Source organism: Simochromis diagramma, unplaced genomic scaffold (genome assembly GCF_900408965.1).
Source record: "Simochromis diagramma unplaced genomic scaffold, fSimDia1.1 OVJJ01000367.1, whole genome shotgun sequence".
In the NCBI taxonomy this organism is placed as follows: domain Eukaryota; kingdom Metazoa; phylum Chordata; class Actinopteri; order Cichliformes; family Cichlidae; genus Simochromis; species Simochromis diagramma.
In genome coordinates this window covers 654,626-673,366 of record NW_024387288.1, presented here as the reverse complement: position 1 = coordinate 673,366, position 18,741 = coordinate 654,626, and the positions used below count along the sequence as shown (strand labels likewise).

Here is an 18,741-nt window from a genome sequence, read left to right as displayed (position 1 = left end):
TTGTAAGCATTGAGCCAATTTTAGTAATGCCAACATATTAAACGAACAATATTTGTCTCTCATATATAATACATCTGTATATACACTGTCAAAGATACTTGTCTTTGAGTGAAGATTTAAGGTGATAGGAAATATAAATAACTGCAACTTGAATCTTTACTGAAGCTCAGTATTTGACACAGAGTTCAAGTTCACTGCTGTAATAACTAATAATGATAAATACTAACTATAATATTGGCCATATTATATTTACATTACCAAAGTGAGATGACTTTAGTCTCATGAACAACATTAGCTAACTAGCTAATCCTAAAATGACTGTTCAGTACAGAAATGAAGCCCAACAATCATGTTTTTACAGTCCTGTGGTCTCAGCCTCAGAAGCTTATCAAATCACACAAAGCTCATATAAAAACAAACAAATGGACAAAAGATTGTGAACGCGATGGAGGCTAGACCATCCCATCTCGCATGCCTTAGCGGTCTTTGAGTACGCGGCCCTTGTGGACCGTTAAGGCCGCGTACTTTAAGGCTGCAGACCCTGAATTGGGATACAGCCTGTTTTACTTTGAAAGCGTTCACAGCCTTTTCTTTGGCAGCGGTGTGTCTTATGGTGAAGGAGCAGAGCGGAAGTCACGTGTCTCTGTTTTCTCTGCGGCTCACTTTAGCCTCAGCGGCTAACTGACCAGCCGGCTGACCGTCGGCCAGAGTGCCGCCGAGCAAGCAGCTCAGTGTGCCGGTGAGTGTACCGCGTGGGACTCCGTGTAAAATCCACGGAGAGAACTTCAGGATCACAGCGAGCTGCTAACGCTACTCTCAGCCTCCGTGCTCGGCTAGCGGGGCCAAGAGAGCGGCTTCCATTATCGGACACTGTGCTGCTGTGGCTCGCGTTGGGAGCCGCTGCACCTCCTGCTGCTGAAGCCCAGAGAGCCGCACGGACAGATGGAGCCTCTGTGAAGCAGTAGGATGACTACAGGTGAGCTCGGGTCAGTTGCTTCTCACTGTGCGCGCGTGTGTGCGCACAGTCTCTAACAGGTGAGCTGAAGCCGAACTTTCGGTGTGGAGGAGTGTGTGTTTGAGCCCCTTAAATCTGAGGATTTCTGAATGTACCCTGGTCGGAGCTGCTCTTCTATCTGTGTCAGTCACGAGTTCAGGTGAATGATTGAGCTGCCGACACAGGACACCTGTCCTCAGGTGTGCTGACGCCAGCAGCAGTTCCAGGTTACTCATTGAAAATAGATTAACCCTGTGATCAGTCGACCTGAGAGCTGATTGGAGGTTCAGGCTTTGACCTCTGACCCCCAGTGTTGGGCAAGTTACTTTGAAAAAGTAATTAATTATAGTTACTAGTTACGTCTTCAAAAAGGTAACTGAGGTAGTAACTGAGTTACAAGATTCTAAAAGTAATTAATTACTTGAAAAGTAACTATTGCGTTACTTAAATTTTTATTTTATTATTTTTTGTAACCTCTGGGATCCAGGGTATAATTGGACATTTTAACTACTTTTGATGTTTCCTCTACATTTCACCTTTAAAAACTTGTTACTTTGCCTCGTTTGGAATCATCCTTTTCAGCACAGCCTCACGTGTCTGACTTTAGTCATGTTTTCATTCTGACAGACTGTATTAACACAATTGATCTAAAATCAGACAGAAAACATAAAGTCAGAGTAGAAAAAGTGATATTTTTTCTGTAACAACCACAAACATGTTTAATGAATCATATTTCATAACTTTAAATGCAAATATAAATTGTCAATTTTAAAATCATATGCACAAGTTATTTGCAGCCATTTACCTTTATTTTTTTTTTTATAACCATTTCAAACTTTTTACAGAACAATCAGTTGTTCTGCATTCAATAAGATGCCACACAAATTATGTGAGTTACATTACAATGTGACTGCTGTGATTAAAGCATCTTTCTTTCAGCTTAACGAGTGAACCGTCAGCTCGTTCAAACACACGTTAAAGTCCGTTTGGCTCGACACCACCGAACAGAGGCAGCAATATAACACAGCTAACATTAACAGTGCAGTGAATCCTGCTTGTGCCGTGATATTCAGGACTGCAAACCGAGCAGCATCACTGACTTTCAGCTTGTTGTGTTTGTGGATATATGACTGACTTTAATTATCCACAAAATCATCACATTCTCTGTGAGATTAAGGTCGACTATTGAACGGCGTATATTTTAAAGGCTTTAAAACCAAGTTAGTACAAACGTCACTAATGTCACATAACTCTGCTGACACGTGGCCAACAGTCATGTTTTAATGATCTTCATTATTAAACATTTGCACATAAATAAGTGACATAATATTCAGTACTTATTTTTAAAAGTTTGCTCTTCGGCCGCCCGGCTTCAGCCATCTGCTGTTTTTTTCCGAACAAAATGTCCACACCCACCGCCGCGCTATGAATTGTGGGATACGTGGTACCACGAAGTGTACACCAGGCCACACTTCTAATTTGGGCAAGTGAAGGGTGCATTTGTCGACCGCATTTGGAGTACACTGTGTATTGGGACACCCGTCGTCGCATCGCCGTGACGTAGTCGTTCTCCACGTGCACACTACGAAGCGTGCGGTCGCTGGATTGGGACACAGTCTGTGACTGATGAACTCTCTCTCTGTCTCACTACAGCAGTGTAATGTAAGGCCATGCTTGCTCGCCCGCCATGACCACTGTCACGCTGCGGTACTTCTGTTATGGCTGCCTCGTCACCTCGGCCACCTGGTCCTTCCTGCTCTTCCTGTATTTTTCCATGGGGGCGGAGCCTGACCGTGGCAGGACTCCCATGAGGCACCTCGGGCAGCCAATCGCTGGAGGTGTGGCCGATCGTAGAGGGGGGCGTCGGCCTCTGCTGCCAAGTAATGGAGTGGAGCTTTCACCAGAGATGGGTGAGTGCCCGTGATGCGTTCAGGTACTGCTGGGAGAGCGGCAGTGATGGGTGGAGTAAGGGGTGGGGCCTGAGAGCTTGTCAGTGATGACCTGTTTTCAGAGTCTTTGTAAACCAGAGGTCTGTCAGACTAAATGAATGATAACTGGCAAATGGGGGCAGGGCCAAGTCTCTGATGTCACGATTAACACCTCAGTGTATTCAAGGTTCTTTATTTGTCACATGCATAGTTATACAAGTATAACACACAGTGAAATGTAACCTGACACGCTCCTCGACATGTGCAACAATGGGGGGTAGAGGAAGAACATTATATATATACACATTAGGTGAATGTGCAGCAGTAGCAGCAAGCAGGTGAATTCTGTACATTGAGTTAAATAAGAATAGACAATATAAACATATTTAAAATTAAAGGAGTGTGTGTGTGTGTGTGTGTGTGTGTGTGTGAGATGATGTGATGTGTCAGCCTCTGTGTCCGTCTGCAGGGATGATCTTCAACGAGGCGGATCAAGAGGTTCGGGACAGCGGCTACCACCGTCACGCCTTCAACGTCCTCATCTCCAACAGGCTGGGCTTCCACCGCCAGTTGCCCGACACCAGAGACACCCAGTAAGAAGCTGATACTGGGCACACTGGGGCCTTTGTGTCTCTGTCTTCCAGTAAATCTGAGTTAACTTTGTGGTTTCTGTAGAGTGAGCTCGTTTAGGTGTAACGACCATAAAAACGTGAAGCGCCCCGTAGCAGCGTGCAGGTGTCGGCGGTGACCCGGCGGTTGTTCTGAGGTCTGTGGCGTCACTGTCCGGATCACCTGAAGCCGACTGTAGTCACGTGTACCTGCAACTTGCTGTGGCGTCGCGCGATGCGTCGACGTGTAGGCGAGCCCTGTTGTTTACCCATGATGCCTCTCTCTCAGGTGTCGGGAGAAGTCCTATTCTGTGGCTCTACCTTCTGCCAGCGTCGTAATCTGTTTCTTCAACGAGGCGCTCTCCGCCCTGCTCAGGACCGTGCACAGCGTGCTGGACCGCACGCCGGCCTACCTGCTGCACGAGATCATCCTGGTGGACGACCACAGCGAGCTGGGTAATGGCGAGCCAGTTGGTGCAATTCGATTGGTGCGGGGCTCGGCCCGTGGCTCATGGCGGATTTTTGTTTGTGTGCAGAGGAGCTGAAGGACGAGCTGGACCGCTACGTCAGGGCGGAGTTTCAGGGAAAAGTCCATCTAGTGAGGAACCAGAGGAGGGAAGGACTCATCAGAGGACGCATGATTGGAGCCTCACACGCTACAGGTGCCTCCTCGTCACCTACTTTCCTTGCTCTGTTCTTGTTTCCTGGAGGACGAAGAACCCTCCTTTGCCTCGTTAGGCCTCTCTCTCTTCCTCCAATAACCGTATGAAAGCCAGAGTCTGGTGTTGTATGTGTACAGGGAGTGCAGAATTATTAGGCAAGTTGTATTTTTGAGGAATAATTTTATTATTGAACAACAACCATGTTCTCAATGAACCCAAAAAACTCATTAATATCAAAGCTGAATGTTTTTGGAAGTAGTTTTTAGTTTGTTTTTAGTTTTAGCTATTTTAGGGGGATATCTGTGTGTGCAGGTGACTATTACTGTGCATAATTATTAGGAAACTTAACAAAAAACAAATGTATACCCATTTCAATTATTTATTTTTACCAGTGAAACCAATATAACATCTCCACATTCACAAATATACATTTCTGACATTCAAAAACAAAACAAAAACAAATCAGCGACCAATATAGCCACCTTTCTTTGCAAGGACACTCAAAAGCCTGCCATCCATGGATTCTGTCAGTGTTTTGATCTGTTCACCATCAACATTGCGTGCAGCAGCAACCACAGCCTCCCAGACACTGTTCAGAGAGGTGTACTGTTTTCCCTCCTTGTAAATCTCACATTTGATGATGGACCACAGGTTCTCAATGGGGTTCAGATCAGGTGAACAAGGAGGCCATGTCATTAGTTTTTCTTCTTTTATACCCTTTCTTGCCAGCCACGCTGTGGAGTACTTGGACGCGTGTGATGGAGCATTGTCCTGCATGAAAATCATGTTTTTCTTGAAGGATGCAGACTTCTTCCTGTACCACTGCTTGAAGAAGGTGTCTTCCAGAAACTGGCAGTAGGACTGGGAGTTGAGCTTGACTCCATCCTCAACCCGAAAAGGCCCCACAAGCTCATCTTTGATGATACCAGCCCAAACCAGTACTCCACCTCCACCTTGCTGGCGTCTAGAGTCGGACTGGAGCTCTCTGCCCTTTACCAATCCAGCCACGGGCCCATCCATCTGGCCCATCAAGACTCACTCTCATTTCATCAGGTCCATAAAACCTTAGAAAAACCTGTCTTGAGATATTTCTTGGCCCAGTCTTGACGTTTCAGCTTGTGTGTCTTGTTCAGTGGTGGTCGTCTTTCAGCCTTTCTTACCTTGGCCATGTCTCTGAGTATTGCACACCTTGTGCTTTTGGGCACTCCAGTGATGTTGCAGCTCTGAAATATGGCCAAACTGGTGGCAAGTGGCATCTTGGCAGCTGCACGCTTGACTTTTCTCAGTTCATGGGCAGTTATTTGGCGCCTTGGTTTTTCCACATGCTTCTTGCGACCCTGTTGACTATTTTGAATGAAACGCTTGATTGTTCGATGATCACGCTTCAGAAGCTTTGCAATTTTGAGACTGCTGCATCCCTCTGCAAGATATCTCACTACTTTTGACTTTTCTGAGCCTGTCAAGTCCTTCTTTTGACCCATTTTGCCAAAGGAAAGGACGTTGCCTAATAATTATGCACACCTGATATAGGGTGTTGATGTCATTAGACCACACCCCTTCTCATTACAGAGATGCACATCACCTAATATGCTTAATTGGTAGTAGGCTTTCGAGCCTATACAGCTTGGAGTAAGACAACATGCATGAAGAGGATGATGTGGACAAAATACTCATTTGCCTAATAATTCTGCATTCCCTGTATGTGCACAGGTCTGTGCAAAAGTCTTGAGCCTCCCCTCATATTTTTAAATGAGAAAAATGTACAGCGATTTATTGAAACGTGTAAACGTGCGTGTAAATCAGTCAGAATCAACGTCTGCACATACACGTGTAAAACCAGTGTTTGGGGGCGGAGCGTCATCCTTCTGAGCAGCTCTGTGTCATCTCTGGACCCTCAGGAATAGTTCGCCGAGCTTCCTGAAGGATGCTCCGGAATAAGGAAAAGCAGCCAAAGATGAGAAAGAGCTCCAGAAAGCCAGAGATCTGTTGCTCAAGAGCACTTCAAAAATACAGGAAAACTATAAGGAAATGACAGGCGGCTCAAGACCTTTGCACAGCTCTGTAACCATGTGGACAGAAGTATTTGGTCTCACCTATTAAGCTTTGAATTCAGTGTTCAGTGTTTTTAGGAGCCTTCACAAGCCTCTGAGGGGGCGGGGCCTTCTGATCAGATCAGGTTAGGTCAGATCACAGTCTGATTCACCTTGTGTGCGCGTCCAGGTGAGGTGCTCGTGTTCCTGGACAGCCACTGTGAGGTGAACCAGGCATGGCTGCAGCCGCTGCTGGCGCCCATCCAGAAGGACCGCCGCACTGTCGTCTGCCCCGTCATCGACATCATCTCCGCCGACACGCTCGCCTACTCGCCCTCCCCCATCGTCAGGGGCGGCTTCAACTGGGGGCTGCACTTCAAGTGGGACCCCGTGCCCCCCTCCGAGCTCAGCGGGCCTGAGGGAGCTTCCGGACCCATCAGGTGATGTTTTAACAGCCTCGAGGTACAGTTTTGGTCTGACCTCTAACTCCTCCCCCCTTGCTCTGCTCCCCCTCAGGTCCCCCACCATGGCAGGCGGGCTGTTCGCTATGAACAGGAAGTACTTTAACGAGCTCGGCCAATACGACGCCGGCATGGACATCTGGGGGGGAGAGAACCTGGAAATCTCCTTCAGGGTGAGACTCTGTTTTACTGACGGTCAGTGAAGGGGTCATTAAAGGAGCAGTCACACATTTCTCTCAGTTAGCAGTTAGCTTAGCGCATAGAGAGGAAGTGGTGGGAAGAGGGGAGAGCAGCTGCTGCTACACCTTCTCGCTGTCTCGCTCAGATCTGGATGTGCGGCGGTCAGCTCTTCATCATCCCGTGCTCCAGGGTTGGCCATATCTTCAGGAAACGGCGGCCCTATGGCTCGCCGGGCGGCCAAGACACCATGGCCCATAATTCCCTGCGGCTGGCGCACGTGTGGATGGACGGGTACAAGGTAAACACACACACACACAAACACGTGCGCACTCTCTGGATGCCAGCACGGTGGCCTCATTTCCTGTGCCTCTCTCATCCAATCAGGAGCAGTATCTCTCTTTGCGTCCAGAGCTGCGCAACCGGAGTTACGGCGACATCGGCGAGCGCGTGGCGTTGAGGAAGCGGCTGCAGTGCCACTCGTTCAGCTGGTACCTGGACACGGTCTACCCTGAGATGCAGACCGCCGCCAACGGCAACAAGCAGCAGCCGCTGTTCATCAACAAGGGCCTGAAGCGGCCCAAAGTCCTGCAGCGAGGACGGGTACCTTAACTCACCACACGTTCGTGTCTGCCCCCTGTCACATGAACTACCTTCATGTTTCCGTCCTCTGTGTCCGCCATCTTCCAGCTACGGAACCTCGCCATCGGACGCTGTCTGGTAGCCCAGGGCCGGGCCAGTCAGAAGGGCGGCGCCGTCGTTCTGCGACCGTGTGACCCCCGAGACCCCGAGCAGGTGAGCCGATCACATGACCACACGCAACATCGGTTTACCGAATCACCACAGAGATTTGTGATTCCTGGTGGCGGCACGGGCGGAGCTAAAGTACACGTTTACACAAACGTAAAATATAGATGTAACCATGGTAACATCTTCACAGCAGACGTGAGAGTAAAGGCTCGCAGTCATTGGCTAACGACCTATGATTGACGAGTCATTAGCCAATGAAAAGCCTCTGTGACTCCAATGATGTTTCAAAGCCCAGAGGTCAGCTGAAGGGTGTTTCTCACACACCTCTATCCAATCAGGCTTCGAGTCTTTGCTGGGCTCCGCCCCTGAAGATGCGGCCTGTCCCGACCTGCACGTCACGGCTTCATAAACGAGTCAGCGACTTCGCTGACCGCACGTTTTTAATAAACACAATTGTTTATCACAGTAAGAGCGTCTGTCTTCACCGTGACCTTTAACCCTTTACGTGTGCAGGACTGGGCGTATGACGAGGAGGGTCAGCTGATCCTGGCAGGTCTGCTGTGTCTGGACGTGTCAGAGGTCAGGACCTTTGACCCCCCGAGGCTGATGAAGTGTCACGGCTCGGGGGGGTCGCAGCAGTGGAGCCTGGGGGTGAGAAACACAGTCCTCACAGTGTGGGTGGGGTTTACTGTCATCAGGAGGAGGAGTCAGTGTCACGTGTCCTTCTGTGTTTCCTGTAGAAGTCCAACCGGATCTACCAGGTCTCCGTCGGTCAGTGTCTTGCAGCTGTCTCCCAGCCAATAAGACAGAAAGGTTACGTCTCCATGGCGATATGCGATGGCTCGCAGACACAGCAGTGGCAGCTGGAGGCCTGAGGAGGACGCCGCGGTGCCGTGGACGGAATGATCTCCGATTCTCACCTGCTCATTTAATGTTTCGTGTTTTTCATTTTAAGTTTGATGTTTCAGTCGCAGAAGAACTTCTCCATGCCGGACGCCATGCCCAGGCACGCCTGGAACTTCTTCAAGGTCCTTTTAAGGACCTGGAAAGTCCTGGAGTCTGGCGACTGATTTAATCTGATCAGTGATCTGATGTTTACTTGGTCTGCCTTCATCATGTGACCTCTGAGGCATCTCCGTCCTCAGAGAAGCACTGCAGGCTTTTCTGTAGGGTTTTTATCCTGTTCACACAGGAAGTGCTTCTAAAGCAGCGACAGCACTTCCCGTCCTCCTCAGGTCAAAGGTTGCTGTAAGTCCAAACGTTTTGCTTCAGAGGGCCGTTAGCTGCAGAGAGCTGGAATAAAACCGAACACTCACTCACTGAAGGACTCGGAGCGTCGCCACTGCTCTCGTGTCTCCCCGTGGAACCCTGATGATGCTGACCCGCCGCTCATGCACCAGAACCATATCTGCAGTTATTTCTAATGAGGAGCTTCCTCAATGAAGTTGGTGCGAGCATGCACGTGAGATCAGTTCTGATGCCACCGATGATAGGAAGGAAGGCGGAGCTTACTTACCGTCAGGGTAATCCACAGTGGGTGCGCACTTTCTCCCTCTCCCTTATTTTTCCTGCTTGGCTTCTCATGTCTTTTGTATAGTCTCGCTTATTCTCTAACCCTAAGAGAGTCTCCCAGACTTGTTCTCTAAAAACCTAAAGAATTATGGATTTGATCAACTGGTCCCTGAATGCAATTGACACCCTCAACGAGAAGCCTGGGTTCGGGAGAGCCCGTGACAAGACATTGAAGACACCTTTTTGGAACCATGATAACAGGGTTCTTGCTGATCGGCCCTGGCTCGGCCCTGGCTCGGCCCTGGCTCGGCCCTGGCTCGGCCCTGGCTCGGCCCTGGCTTATTGAAGGATAAAGAAAGCGGAAACGGCTGTTCAAATCCCCACAAGGCTGCCTGCTTTGTTGATTGGCTTCTCAGAATGGGCTCATCAGGTGCAGCACGAATGACATCTTGGAGAAGTTTGGGCTGCTGTGAGTACTGAGACCGACTGACAACATCTCGGAGAGGCTCACGGCTGTCGTAAACACTCATGCCCTATAAGCAAAATGGATAACATCTCGGCATGGATGGATAACATCGTGGAGAGGCTCACGGCTCCAGACTTGTGACCAGTGACGGACATTAGACAACTGTAAAATTGGAAGCAGTTTGTTCGCACTAACCAAAACAGCTACCATCTTCATTTCATGTGGCGCCAGTTGGATGCTCAAGGCAAAAGCTGACGGGAATAACAATTCTCCCTTAGATAACAAGACTGTGTTATGACTTTCTCCCTCCTCATTTAAGGCCACCCGCGTCGACCGAAGACTGTTGACTTTTGCCTAATCGGGTGAAGGGACACTTTCTCTTGGTTGAACACGGAACACACACATACGCATGTACACTGACACAGTCCTACACTCACCCCCTCCAAACGCCTTCCAAGCTCATGTCTTCTATGTTGTGAGATGTGATGATTCATGTGCTGAGGTGTTTTTTTTTTTTTTTTTTTTTTTCTGTTCTCAAACTGATCTCCCTGTTGGAGGTCAGTCTAGGGGAGTTATTTTTGTCTCCTTGTCTTTCCTCATGTTGTGCATTTTCCATTGTTATACCTCTCTGACCTGTCTTCCCCATGTGATGTTTGTATAATGTATGTATGGTCAGAAGGGTAAGATGGCGCTGGCAATGGTCGGCAGCCTTAACAACAAATTTCCCACGTGTGGGACTAATAAAGGTATCTTAAATGACTGTAAATGATCCTGAAAAAGTCTTGTGCTCATCTGGACGTCTTCAGTGGGACGTCAGTCTCAGCTGACTGCAGCTCTCCGACCTTTAACCTTAAACACTGGCCCGTGTGTCGGTTTACAGTAAATGTGCCCATAGTCTATGAAGGCTAACCTCCGTGCGTCTGTGCCCAAAATCACCGTCGTGCAGCTCTAACAGTGCGAGTCATCAAAGGGAAACTCACGGAGAAGTCAAACTTAGCTGGAGGATTGTAGGGTCCTCGTCCCCCACAGTGATACACGGCGAGGAGACCGCTGCTGTGAAATATTACAGGTGTCGTTTGAATCCGAGCAGCTCGCAGGAAAATATCCAAAGGCGGGGTTTACAAAAAAATATGAGCATCATAACTTTTAAGTTTCAGAACAGAAACCGCACCATCCTCCTCTCCAAGGCTTTCATGTGTGATAATAATAATAATACGTTTTATTTGAGGATGCCTTTCAAAAGCCCATGGTCACCTTACAAATACAGGCCGTTTACCATTTTACAAAGAACAAAATTAATAAAAGGAGCAATAGTCATAAAATGCATAAAATAAGTTAAAATTGCGAAACAGAACTTGACAACAGATTAAAATCAGCACTAAAGCGAATAAGCCAGTTTGAACAGATGTGTTTTGAGCTGTGACTTAAATGTGGGAAGAGAGTCTATATTTCTTATAGAGAGTTCCAGAGCCGAGGTGCAGAGCGACTGAAGGCTCTGTGTCCCATAGTGATGAGATGAGCGGAAGGAACAGTAAGATGAATAGCAGATGAGGATTTGAGAGGGCGGGAGACAGTAGTGATATGGAGCAGGTCACACAAATAGGAAGGAGCAGATTTATGGATACACTTATACGTGAGAAGTAAGATTTTAAAGTTTATCCTGGCCTTTATAGGCAACCAGCGAAGCTGCTGAAGAACTGTTGTAATATGAGCTCTTGACGGAGTGCAAGTTATGACCCGAGCTGCAGAGTTTTGAAGAAGTTGGAGTTTATGAAGGAACTTTTTAGGGAGACCAAATAGGAGGGAACTGTAGTAATCAATAAGGGGCGTAATAAGACTATGGACAAGGACGGCAGCAGCATTGGGAGGAAGGAAGTGATGGAGTCGGTTAATATTACCAGTGTTGGGGAGTAACGGAATACATATACCGCCGTTACGTATTTAAAATACAAAATATGAGTAACTGTATTCCGTTACAGTTACCGTTTAAAAAGGTGGTATTCAGAATACAGTTACTTTGTTGAAATAAATGGATTACACTGCGGTACTTTCCTGTTTCATTTTGTCGCGGGTCAGGACTGTTTGGGTTTTGTTTGACAGCTACGTTCTGTTGTTCCAGGCGGCAGCGTTACGGTTGCCATGGTTACAGGGCGACGCTCTCTCTCTCTCTCTGCGACTGTGTGTTTCCTGGGTGAGAGAGCGCCTTTTCGTTGTTGTTGTGCTAAGCTAACAGGCAGAATGCTACAAGCATAGCTCTAAAGAATGTAGCATCATGGGCAGTGTAGTCCGTGTTGCAGGGAGAATGGACTGCCATACACGTTATGGGTCTGTGAGCGCGAGGAGGGAGAAAAAGGGGAGTGGAAAGGTATGAGTTGTCATCGAGGAAAAACGGGAGCTGGAAGCATGTAAATATAATAATAACCACTGCAGCCAAGAAGAGAGCCTGACGAGCCCAGTTGTAAGTAAGCTATTAAGACTCGACTGTACACCGTGTTCGTGTTTTCCTCCGAAAACAATAAGTTCCGTTGGAGCAGTCTTTCAACGCCTCTCTCTGTCTCTCGCAAGAAAAGTTGACCCACACAACAAAGTAAAGCTATTTTTCGGCTACGAGCCGACAGGGACCCCGCCGTATTAGTCAGAGGTCCCTTTACTACAGTTCAGAGTCGCGGACCTTCAGTAATAGTAATAAATCACACAGCAATAGTACATTCACGTTGTTGTAAAAAGCATGATAATATATTAAGTAATCCAAAGTATTCAGAATACGTTACTGTCATTGAGTAACGTAACGGAATACGTTACAGAATACATTTTGGGGCATGTATTCTGTATTCTGTAATGGAATACATTTTAAAAGTAACCTTCCCAACACTGAATATTACGTAAGTGGAAGTATGCAGACCGTGTTATGTAATTAATGTGAGACTGGAATGAAAGAGTACTGTCAAGTATGACACCCAAACTTTTAACCTGAGGGGAGGGGAAAACAAGATAGAGACTTGAAGAGTGTGATTTAAATTGGATAAACTGAGTGCCGTCTGAGAGATATGAGGTGAACCAGGCAAGGGGGGTGTGAATAATGCCAATGGATGCTAACCGGTTCAGAAGAATATTGTGAGAAATGGTATCAAACGCCGCACTAAGATCAAGAAGGATGAAGATGGATAGGAGACCAGAATCAGCTGCCATCAGAAGGTCATTGGTAATCCTTAACAAAACAGTTTCTGTGCTATGATTGGGGCGGAAACCAGATTGAAATTGTTCATAGAGGTTATGGTTACTTTTTCAAGAATTTTTGAAATAACCCCTCATCCCACTCCTTTCCAGACTCAAGGCAAAATTTCCGCATCATAGATTTCAATGTCTGATGAAACCGCTCGAGCGCACCTTGCGACTCCGGATGATAGGCGCTAGATTTCTGATGTTTAATGCCAAGTGATTGCAAAACTTGAGCAAAAATCTTAAACATGAAATTAGAGCCTTGGTCGGTTTGGACAGCTTTTGGTAACCCGAAAGTAGAAAAGAAGTTCACCAACGCCTTAACAACTGGTTTAACCTTAAGGGTGCGCAATGGAATTGCCTCGGGAAAATGTGTAGCAACGCACATCAAAGTCAAGAGGTACTGGTGGCCCGATTTTGTTTTAAGAAGTGGACCAACGCAGTTGATGAGTATGTGTTCAAAAGGTTCCCCTAAAACTGGAATAGGGTGTAATGGAGTGGGTGGAATGACTTGGTTAGGCTTACCGCTAAACTGACAGGTGTGACAAGAACGACAATACTTAGCAATATCATTCTTCAATCCTGGCCAAAAAGAAATGACGCAGAATGCGGTGGTAGGGTTTTCTAATATCTAAATGTCCAGAAAAGCTGTCATGGGCAAGACTAAGAACTTTGTGTCGGTATTGTTGAGGCACCAGAACCTGCTGAAACACATTCCAGCCCAGATCACCAGCTGTAGGTGGATACCAGGTACGCATCAACACATCCTCAACACTATAAACACGAGGATACTGGTCACTAGAGTTGGCAGCTGAAAAACAACCCACAAGACTCGGGTCACTGTGTTGTGCCAAAACAAAATCCTTTTTGTTAACTCCCAAAGGCAGTTGAGATGTCACTGATGGGCTAATAGACAGCATCGCCTCAGAGTCGCCCGTCAGCGGGTCACAGGTTTTAGATCCAGACTCCTGCTCACCACCAGTGCAGAGAAAAGAATCAGACAAATCAACATCACCATACTTGCGCTTGTGCGCGCGAGTTACAGCGCAGGCAGGAAAAACAGAGGGGGAGCGCTCAGCGGCAGGGTCAGATAACAAAGTATCAGGCATAGGATTCTCAACCACTCTCGGGATAGAAAACACTTTCCCGTTCACTAAGTCATTCCCCAGAATCATCGCAACTCCGGGCACTGGCAACTGATCGCGCTCTCCAACCGGTACCGAACCCGAAACGAGCGGCGATTGAAGAAACACATTGTGTAGTGGTACTCGCAGCGCATCCATTTTTACTCCCCAGACAAGAGCATCCGAACCACAAAAAGAGTCATCAGAAAAGGGTAGAATACCCCTCAAAATGAGTGTCTGCGCGGCTCCAGTGTCACGCAAAATCGTGATCGGCACCCGATCCTCCTCTTTTCCATTCAAAGAAACAAACCCTTCCGACACAAAGGGAGAGTAGCTGTCATCGAGGCTTTCATTCCCGACTTCATTGCTAGGTGAAGTGGAAGCAGACATAGAACGAACGAAACCCACACTTTTCGGCTTCCTTACCGTGTGAGCCTGCTCCCTGCGCTGTAGTGATGGGCAAACAGCGACGAGGTGCCCAATTTCATGACAATAAAAACATTTGCGATCTGACACAGGAATAGCAGCAGAACGCGTCTGTCGCTTAGGAGAAACCCTATAACTTTTGGCATGATGAGTTGCGGAAGTGTACTCATGGTGCGCCGTCGAAAGTGCTGCACGATGAGTTAACACAAATTCATCGCCCAGGACAGCGGCTTTAGACAATAACCCCACCTTCTGTTCATTAAGGTACACCACAATATTTTCAGGGAGACATGTCTTAAACTCCTCCAGCAGGATCAACTCTTTAAGCTGAGGAAAGTTCTCTGCTTTACTGGCAGCCACCATTTGTATAATAAGACAGCCTTCTCACGCGCAAACTCCACAAACGTTTGACTGTCGGACTTGCTACAGGCACGAAACTTTTGCCGATACGCCTCCGGGACTAATTCATAAGCCCGCAAAATAGTGGATTTGACAATCTCATAATCCAGACTGTCAGCAATGGAAAGACTCGCACAAACCTCCTGTGCTCTTCCTACTAATTTGCATTGCAACAACAGACATCCTTTGGCCATTTTAAAGTGGTTGCAATGCGCTCAAAAGCAGTGGAATCAACTCATCAACAAATAGGAATCAACCTCTCCCTCCCTAAAAGGAGGTACCAAAACAATCTGCTTGCTAGCGTTAAACTGGTCTACGATGGAAGTGTCGGGGAGTGTACTTACAGGGACGGGAACAGCGTCTTTTGCTCGAGAATGATCCAGCTCCATAGCCCGTATGCGGAGATGCATGAGCTCGACTTCCTTAGCCTTAGCCTCCAGCTCCACCTCCTTCAAGTGAAGGGCAAGCTTGAGATCTTCCGTCACCAAACCCGCCGCAACCTGGCCAGTCGGGTCAAATTTAGGAGATTGAACGGCGACAGGAGCTTCCACCCCCGACGTCATCCGCCCTTTGGTAGGTTTCGGGACGGCCCCAGCAGCTTCCGCCCCCACTGCCGTCTCCAAACTCCCAGACCCACTCGGCGAAGTTTTCTGCCTCCCAAACACTCCCCTGTCCACCACTTTCTCTATCAAACATTGTTTAATTTCCGCCTTCTTAGAATGCAACGGAACATTCACATTGGAAGACATACAAGACCACTGATAATCTCCCACGATCTGGGGCTCCACGCAAGATCTCATCCCGTGGGGTCAAAATGATCATGAGAACAGTGAGCAAAGATCCCAGAACCACACGGGGGGACCTGGTGAATGACCTGCAGAGAGCTGGGACCAAAGTAACAAAGGTCACCATCAGTAACACACTACAACGGCAGGGAATCAAATCCCGCGGTGCCAGACGTGTTCCGCTGCTGAAGCCAGTGCATGTCCAGGCCCGTCTGAAGTTTGCCAGAGAGCACATGGATGATACAGCAGAGGATTGGGAGAATGTCATGTGGTCAGATGAAACCAAAGTAGAACTTTTTGGTATAAACTCAACTCGTCGTGTTTGGAGGACGAAGAATACTGAGTTGCATCCCAAGAACACCATACCTACTGTGAAGCATGGGGGTGGAAATATCATGCTATGGGGCTGTTTTTCTGCCAAGGGGACAGGACGACTGATCCGTGTTAAGGACAGAATGAATGGGGCCATGTATCGTGAGATTTTGAGCCAAAACCTCCTTCCATCAGTGAGAACTTTGAAGATGAAACGAGGCTGGGTCTTCCAACATGACAATGATCCAAAACACACAGCCCGGGCAACAAAGGAGTGGCTCCGTAAGAAGCATCTGAAAGTCCTGGAGTGGCCTAGCCAGTCTCCAGACCTCAACCCCATAGAAAATCTGTGGCGGGAGTTGAAAGTCCGTGTTGCTCAGCGACAGCCCCAAAACATCACTGCTCTCGAGAAGATCTGCATGGAGGAATGGGCCAAAATACCAGCTACTGTGTGTGCAAACCTGGTAAAGACCTATAGTAAACGTTTGACCTCTGTTATTGCCAACAAAGGTTATGTTACAAAGTATTGAGTTGTATTTTTGTTATTGACCAAATACTTATTTTCCACCCTGATTTACGAATAAATTCTTTACAAATCCTACCATGTGGATTCATGGATTTCTTTTTCACATTCTGTCTCTCACAGTTGAAGTGTACCTCTGGTGCAAATTACTGACCTCTGTCATCATTTTAGGTGGGGGAACTTGCACAATCGGTGGCTGACTAAATACTTTTTTTGCCCCACTGTATATAGTGTACTGTAGCGGAGATGACAATAAAGTTTACTTTGACTTCAGCAGCGAGCAGGCGCACCGAGGGCTCTTGCACTCACTTTATAGAATTTCAAAAAACCATCGGTGCAAATTATAAGTCTGTATCATGATGTCTGTTGTTTTCGTGTTTGTTGGTTTGTTTTTATTTTGTTTTATTTTGTGAGTTGGTTATTAGATGCTGCTTCAGCCAGAGAATCCCCTGTCGCCCCGCCCTCTCCTCCCTGTGCCGCAAGCAGCAGGCGCACCTCGAAAATGGAGGGCGCCCTTACTCCCAGCAAATGGGCGATAGAAAACCGATCGGTGCCTATGCCATCCCCAAAATGCCCTGGCATGACGTCGGGGCAGCATGAGTACGAGCAAATTTTTTTTTGCTGATTCCCGTGATGCCGCCCTGGGCTACCGCCCATGTTGCCCATATCAAAAACCGCTACTGCTTGAACCTGAAGCCCTTTCCAGGTGTCCTTTTAGATGTTTGCAGGTATCCTGTGTTTTGTATTACTTTCAGTGCATCCTGGTCCCTCTTGTGCTGATTCCTGAAGATTCTGGAGATTTTCGAGTAAATTCCAGGAAAATATAATAAATGATGATCCAAGGATCTACAGCAGGGTTCAGTTTGGTCCTTGAGAAGCTTTCAATTCAAGATTCAAGATTCTTTATTTGTCACGTGCATGGTTATACAGGTAACACGCAGTGAAATGTGACCTGATACGCTCTACGAATGTGCAAAGAAAAAACGAGAGAGAGAGACAGAACTTTATATACAGTGAATGAGTATATACAAGGAGGACAATAAATATAAAATAAAATAAAACAATCTGGAAATTTACAGTTTGTTTACAGTGAGGCCAGAAGGATTCATATGTGAGCTTTTGGGTTCTTCAGTAGTTTGCATGAGTCGCTGAGGGTATGGAACCACACCTGTACACTGTTATGGGTTCTTGAGGAGATTCAAGGAAACCTGATGAAATTATCAGCCGTAAAGTGTTGTTGGTTTGTTATTCAACTGTAGACCTTTAAAGAAGGAGCTTCCAACAGGGCTGCGCTCCTTGAAGAACATCCCGGTGTTCCAGGAATGCTTCAGCAGTTTCCTATTGTCCTTTAGCCGGATCCAGGAGTCAAAGCACTGCAGAGTGGATCAGCTGAGCAGGGAAAACAGAGTGTGTGTGTGAGTGTTTGTGTGTGTATGTTTGTGTGTGAGTATTGATGAGAAAAGAAAGCAAATTATTTGGGGGCTGAAATGCTGGAAACCCTCAATCACACACACACAAACACGCATACGCACACAAACACACACACACAGACACATACACAAACACGCATACACACACACACACACACACACACACACACACACACAAACACGCACACACACACGCGCACACACACAGACACATACACACACACGCACACACAAACACGCACACACACGCACACAGACACATACACACACAGGGCTATCTGTCGATCACACACTGTTTGGCCACAGAGTAGGAGATCGATAAAGTTTCTCTAAATTTCTAAATTGAGATCTATGAGGTTGATTCAATGGAAGCGTCCAATCAGACGGCTGCTGGCCAGACTGTGTGATGGCACATCAGCCTGCAACGGTTAGTTTTTGTTCCACTGTGAGGACCAACAGGAAGATGCACTGTTTAAATAAAGCCTCCAGTGGACATTAGAGGAACTGCAGGTTTGGTGATTCAGCGTTGGATTCGTCCCTCAACCCCGAAGAGGAGGCTTCGATTTATGGTTTAGGGAAGGCAGTAAGACACTGAGGGTGCTCACAGAGACACAAATACAAGTATGTGTGTGTATGACGCTCCTTTGTTTTTTTCAGAAATATTGATAATAAAGAGCAATGTAGTGCTTCACAGAAACATGAGCTTTGTGATCAGTTTAATCGGCTGGCGTGGAGCTCGGAGGACATCAGTACTGGAGCTCAGACCACCCCGTGAGGAAGCTAACAGGTGTAGCTGGTAGACAAACACCTGCACAGGTGGTGTTTCCAGAGTTAGTTTTAGTCACAGGTTCTCACAAAGTCGAAAGGATCTCAGAAAGTTCTGATGAAACTTTTCCACATAAAAAAACGCAGCTCTGAGTGATCAGCCTTTATTA

At 47.2% G+C, this 18,741-nt stretch overlaps 1 protein-coding gene across 3 annotated transcripts; it reads left to right on the top strand.

Annotated features, from left to right (window-relative positions):
* The first annotated feature begins 561 nt into the window (after nt 1–561).
* Nucleotides 562–11,514, top strand: galnt11 (UDP-N-acetyl-alpha-D-galactosamine:polypeptide N-acetylgalactosaminyltransferase 11 (GalNAc-T11)). 3 transcript variants are annotated; one of them, XM_040003867.1, is made up of 12 exons: nt 562–1,035; nt 2,648–2,904; nt 3,392–3,515; nt 3,820–3,986; nt 4,067–4,192; nt 6,413–6,662; nt 6,739–6,856; nt 7,009–7,161; nt 7,248–7,463; nt 7,551–7,655; nt 8,124–8,261; nt 8,351–11,514. In XM_040003867.1, exons 2-12 carry the CDS (start codon nt 2,682–2,684, stop codon nt 8,483–8,485), a joined length of 1,755 nt encoding a protein of 584 aa, XP_039859801.1. In that variant the 5' UTR covers nt 562–1,035; nt 2,648–2,681; the 3' UTR covers nt 8,486–11,514. The 3 variants fall into 3 exon arrangements, with proteins under 3 accessions (XP_039859801.1, XP_039859800.1, XP_039859799.1); XM_040003866.1 differs by having other exon boundaries at nt 563–976; nt 2,651–2,904; nt 8,351–11,513; XM_040003865.1 differs by having other exon boundaries at nt 563–976; nt 8,351–11,513.
* Nucleotides 11,515–18,741: the final 7,227 nt, after the last annotated feature.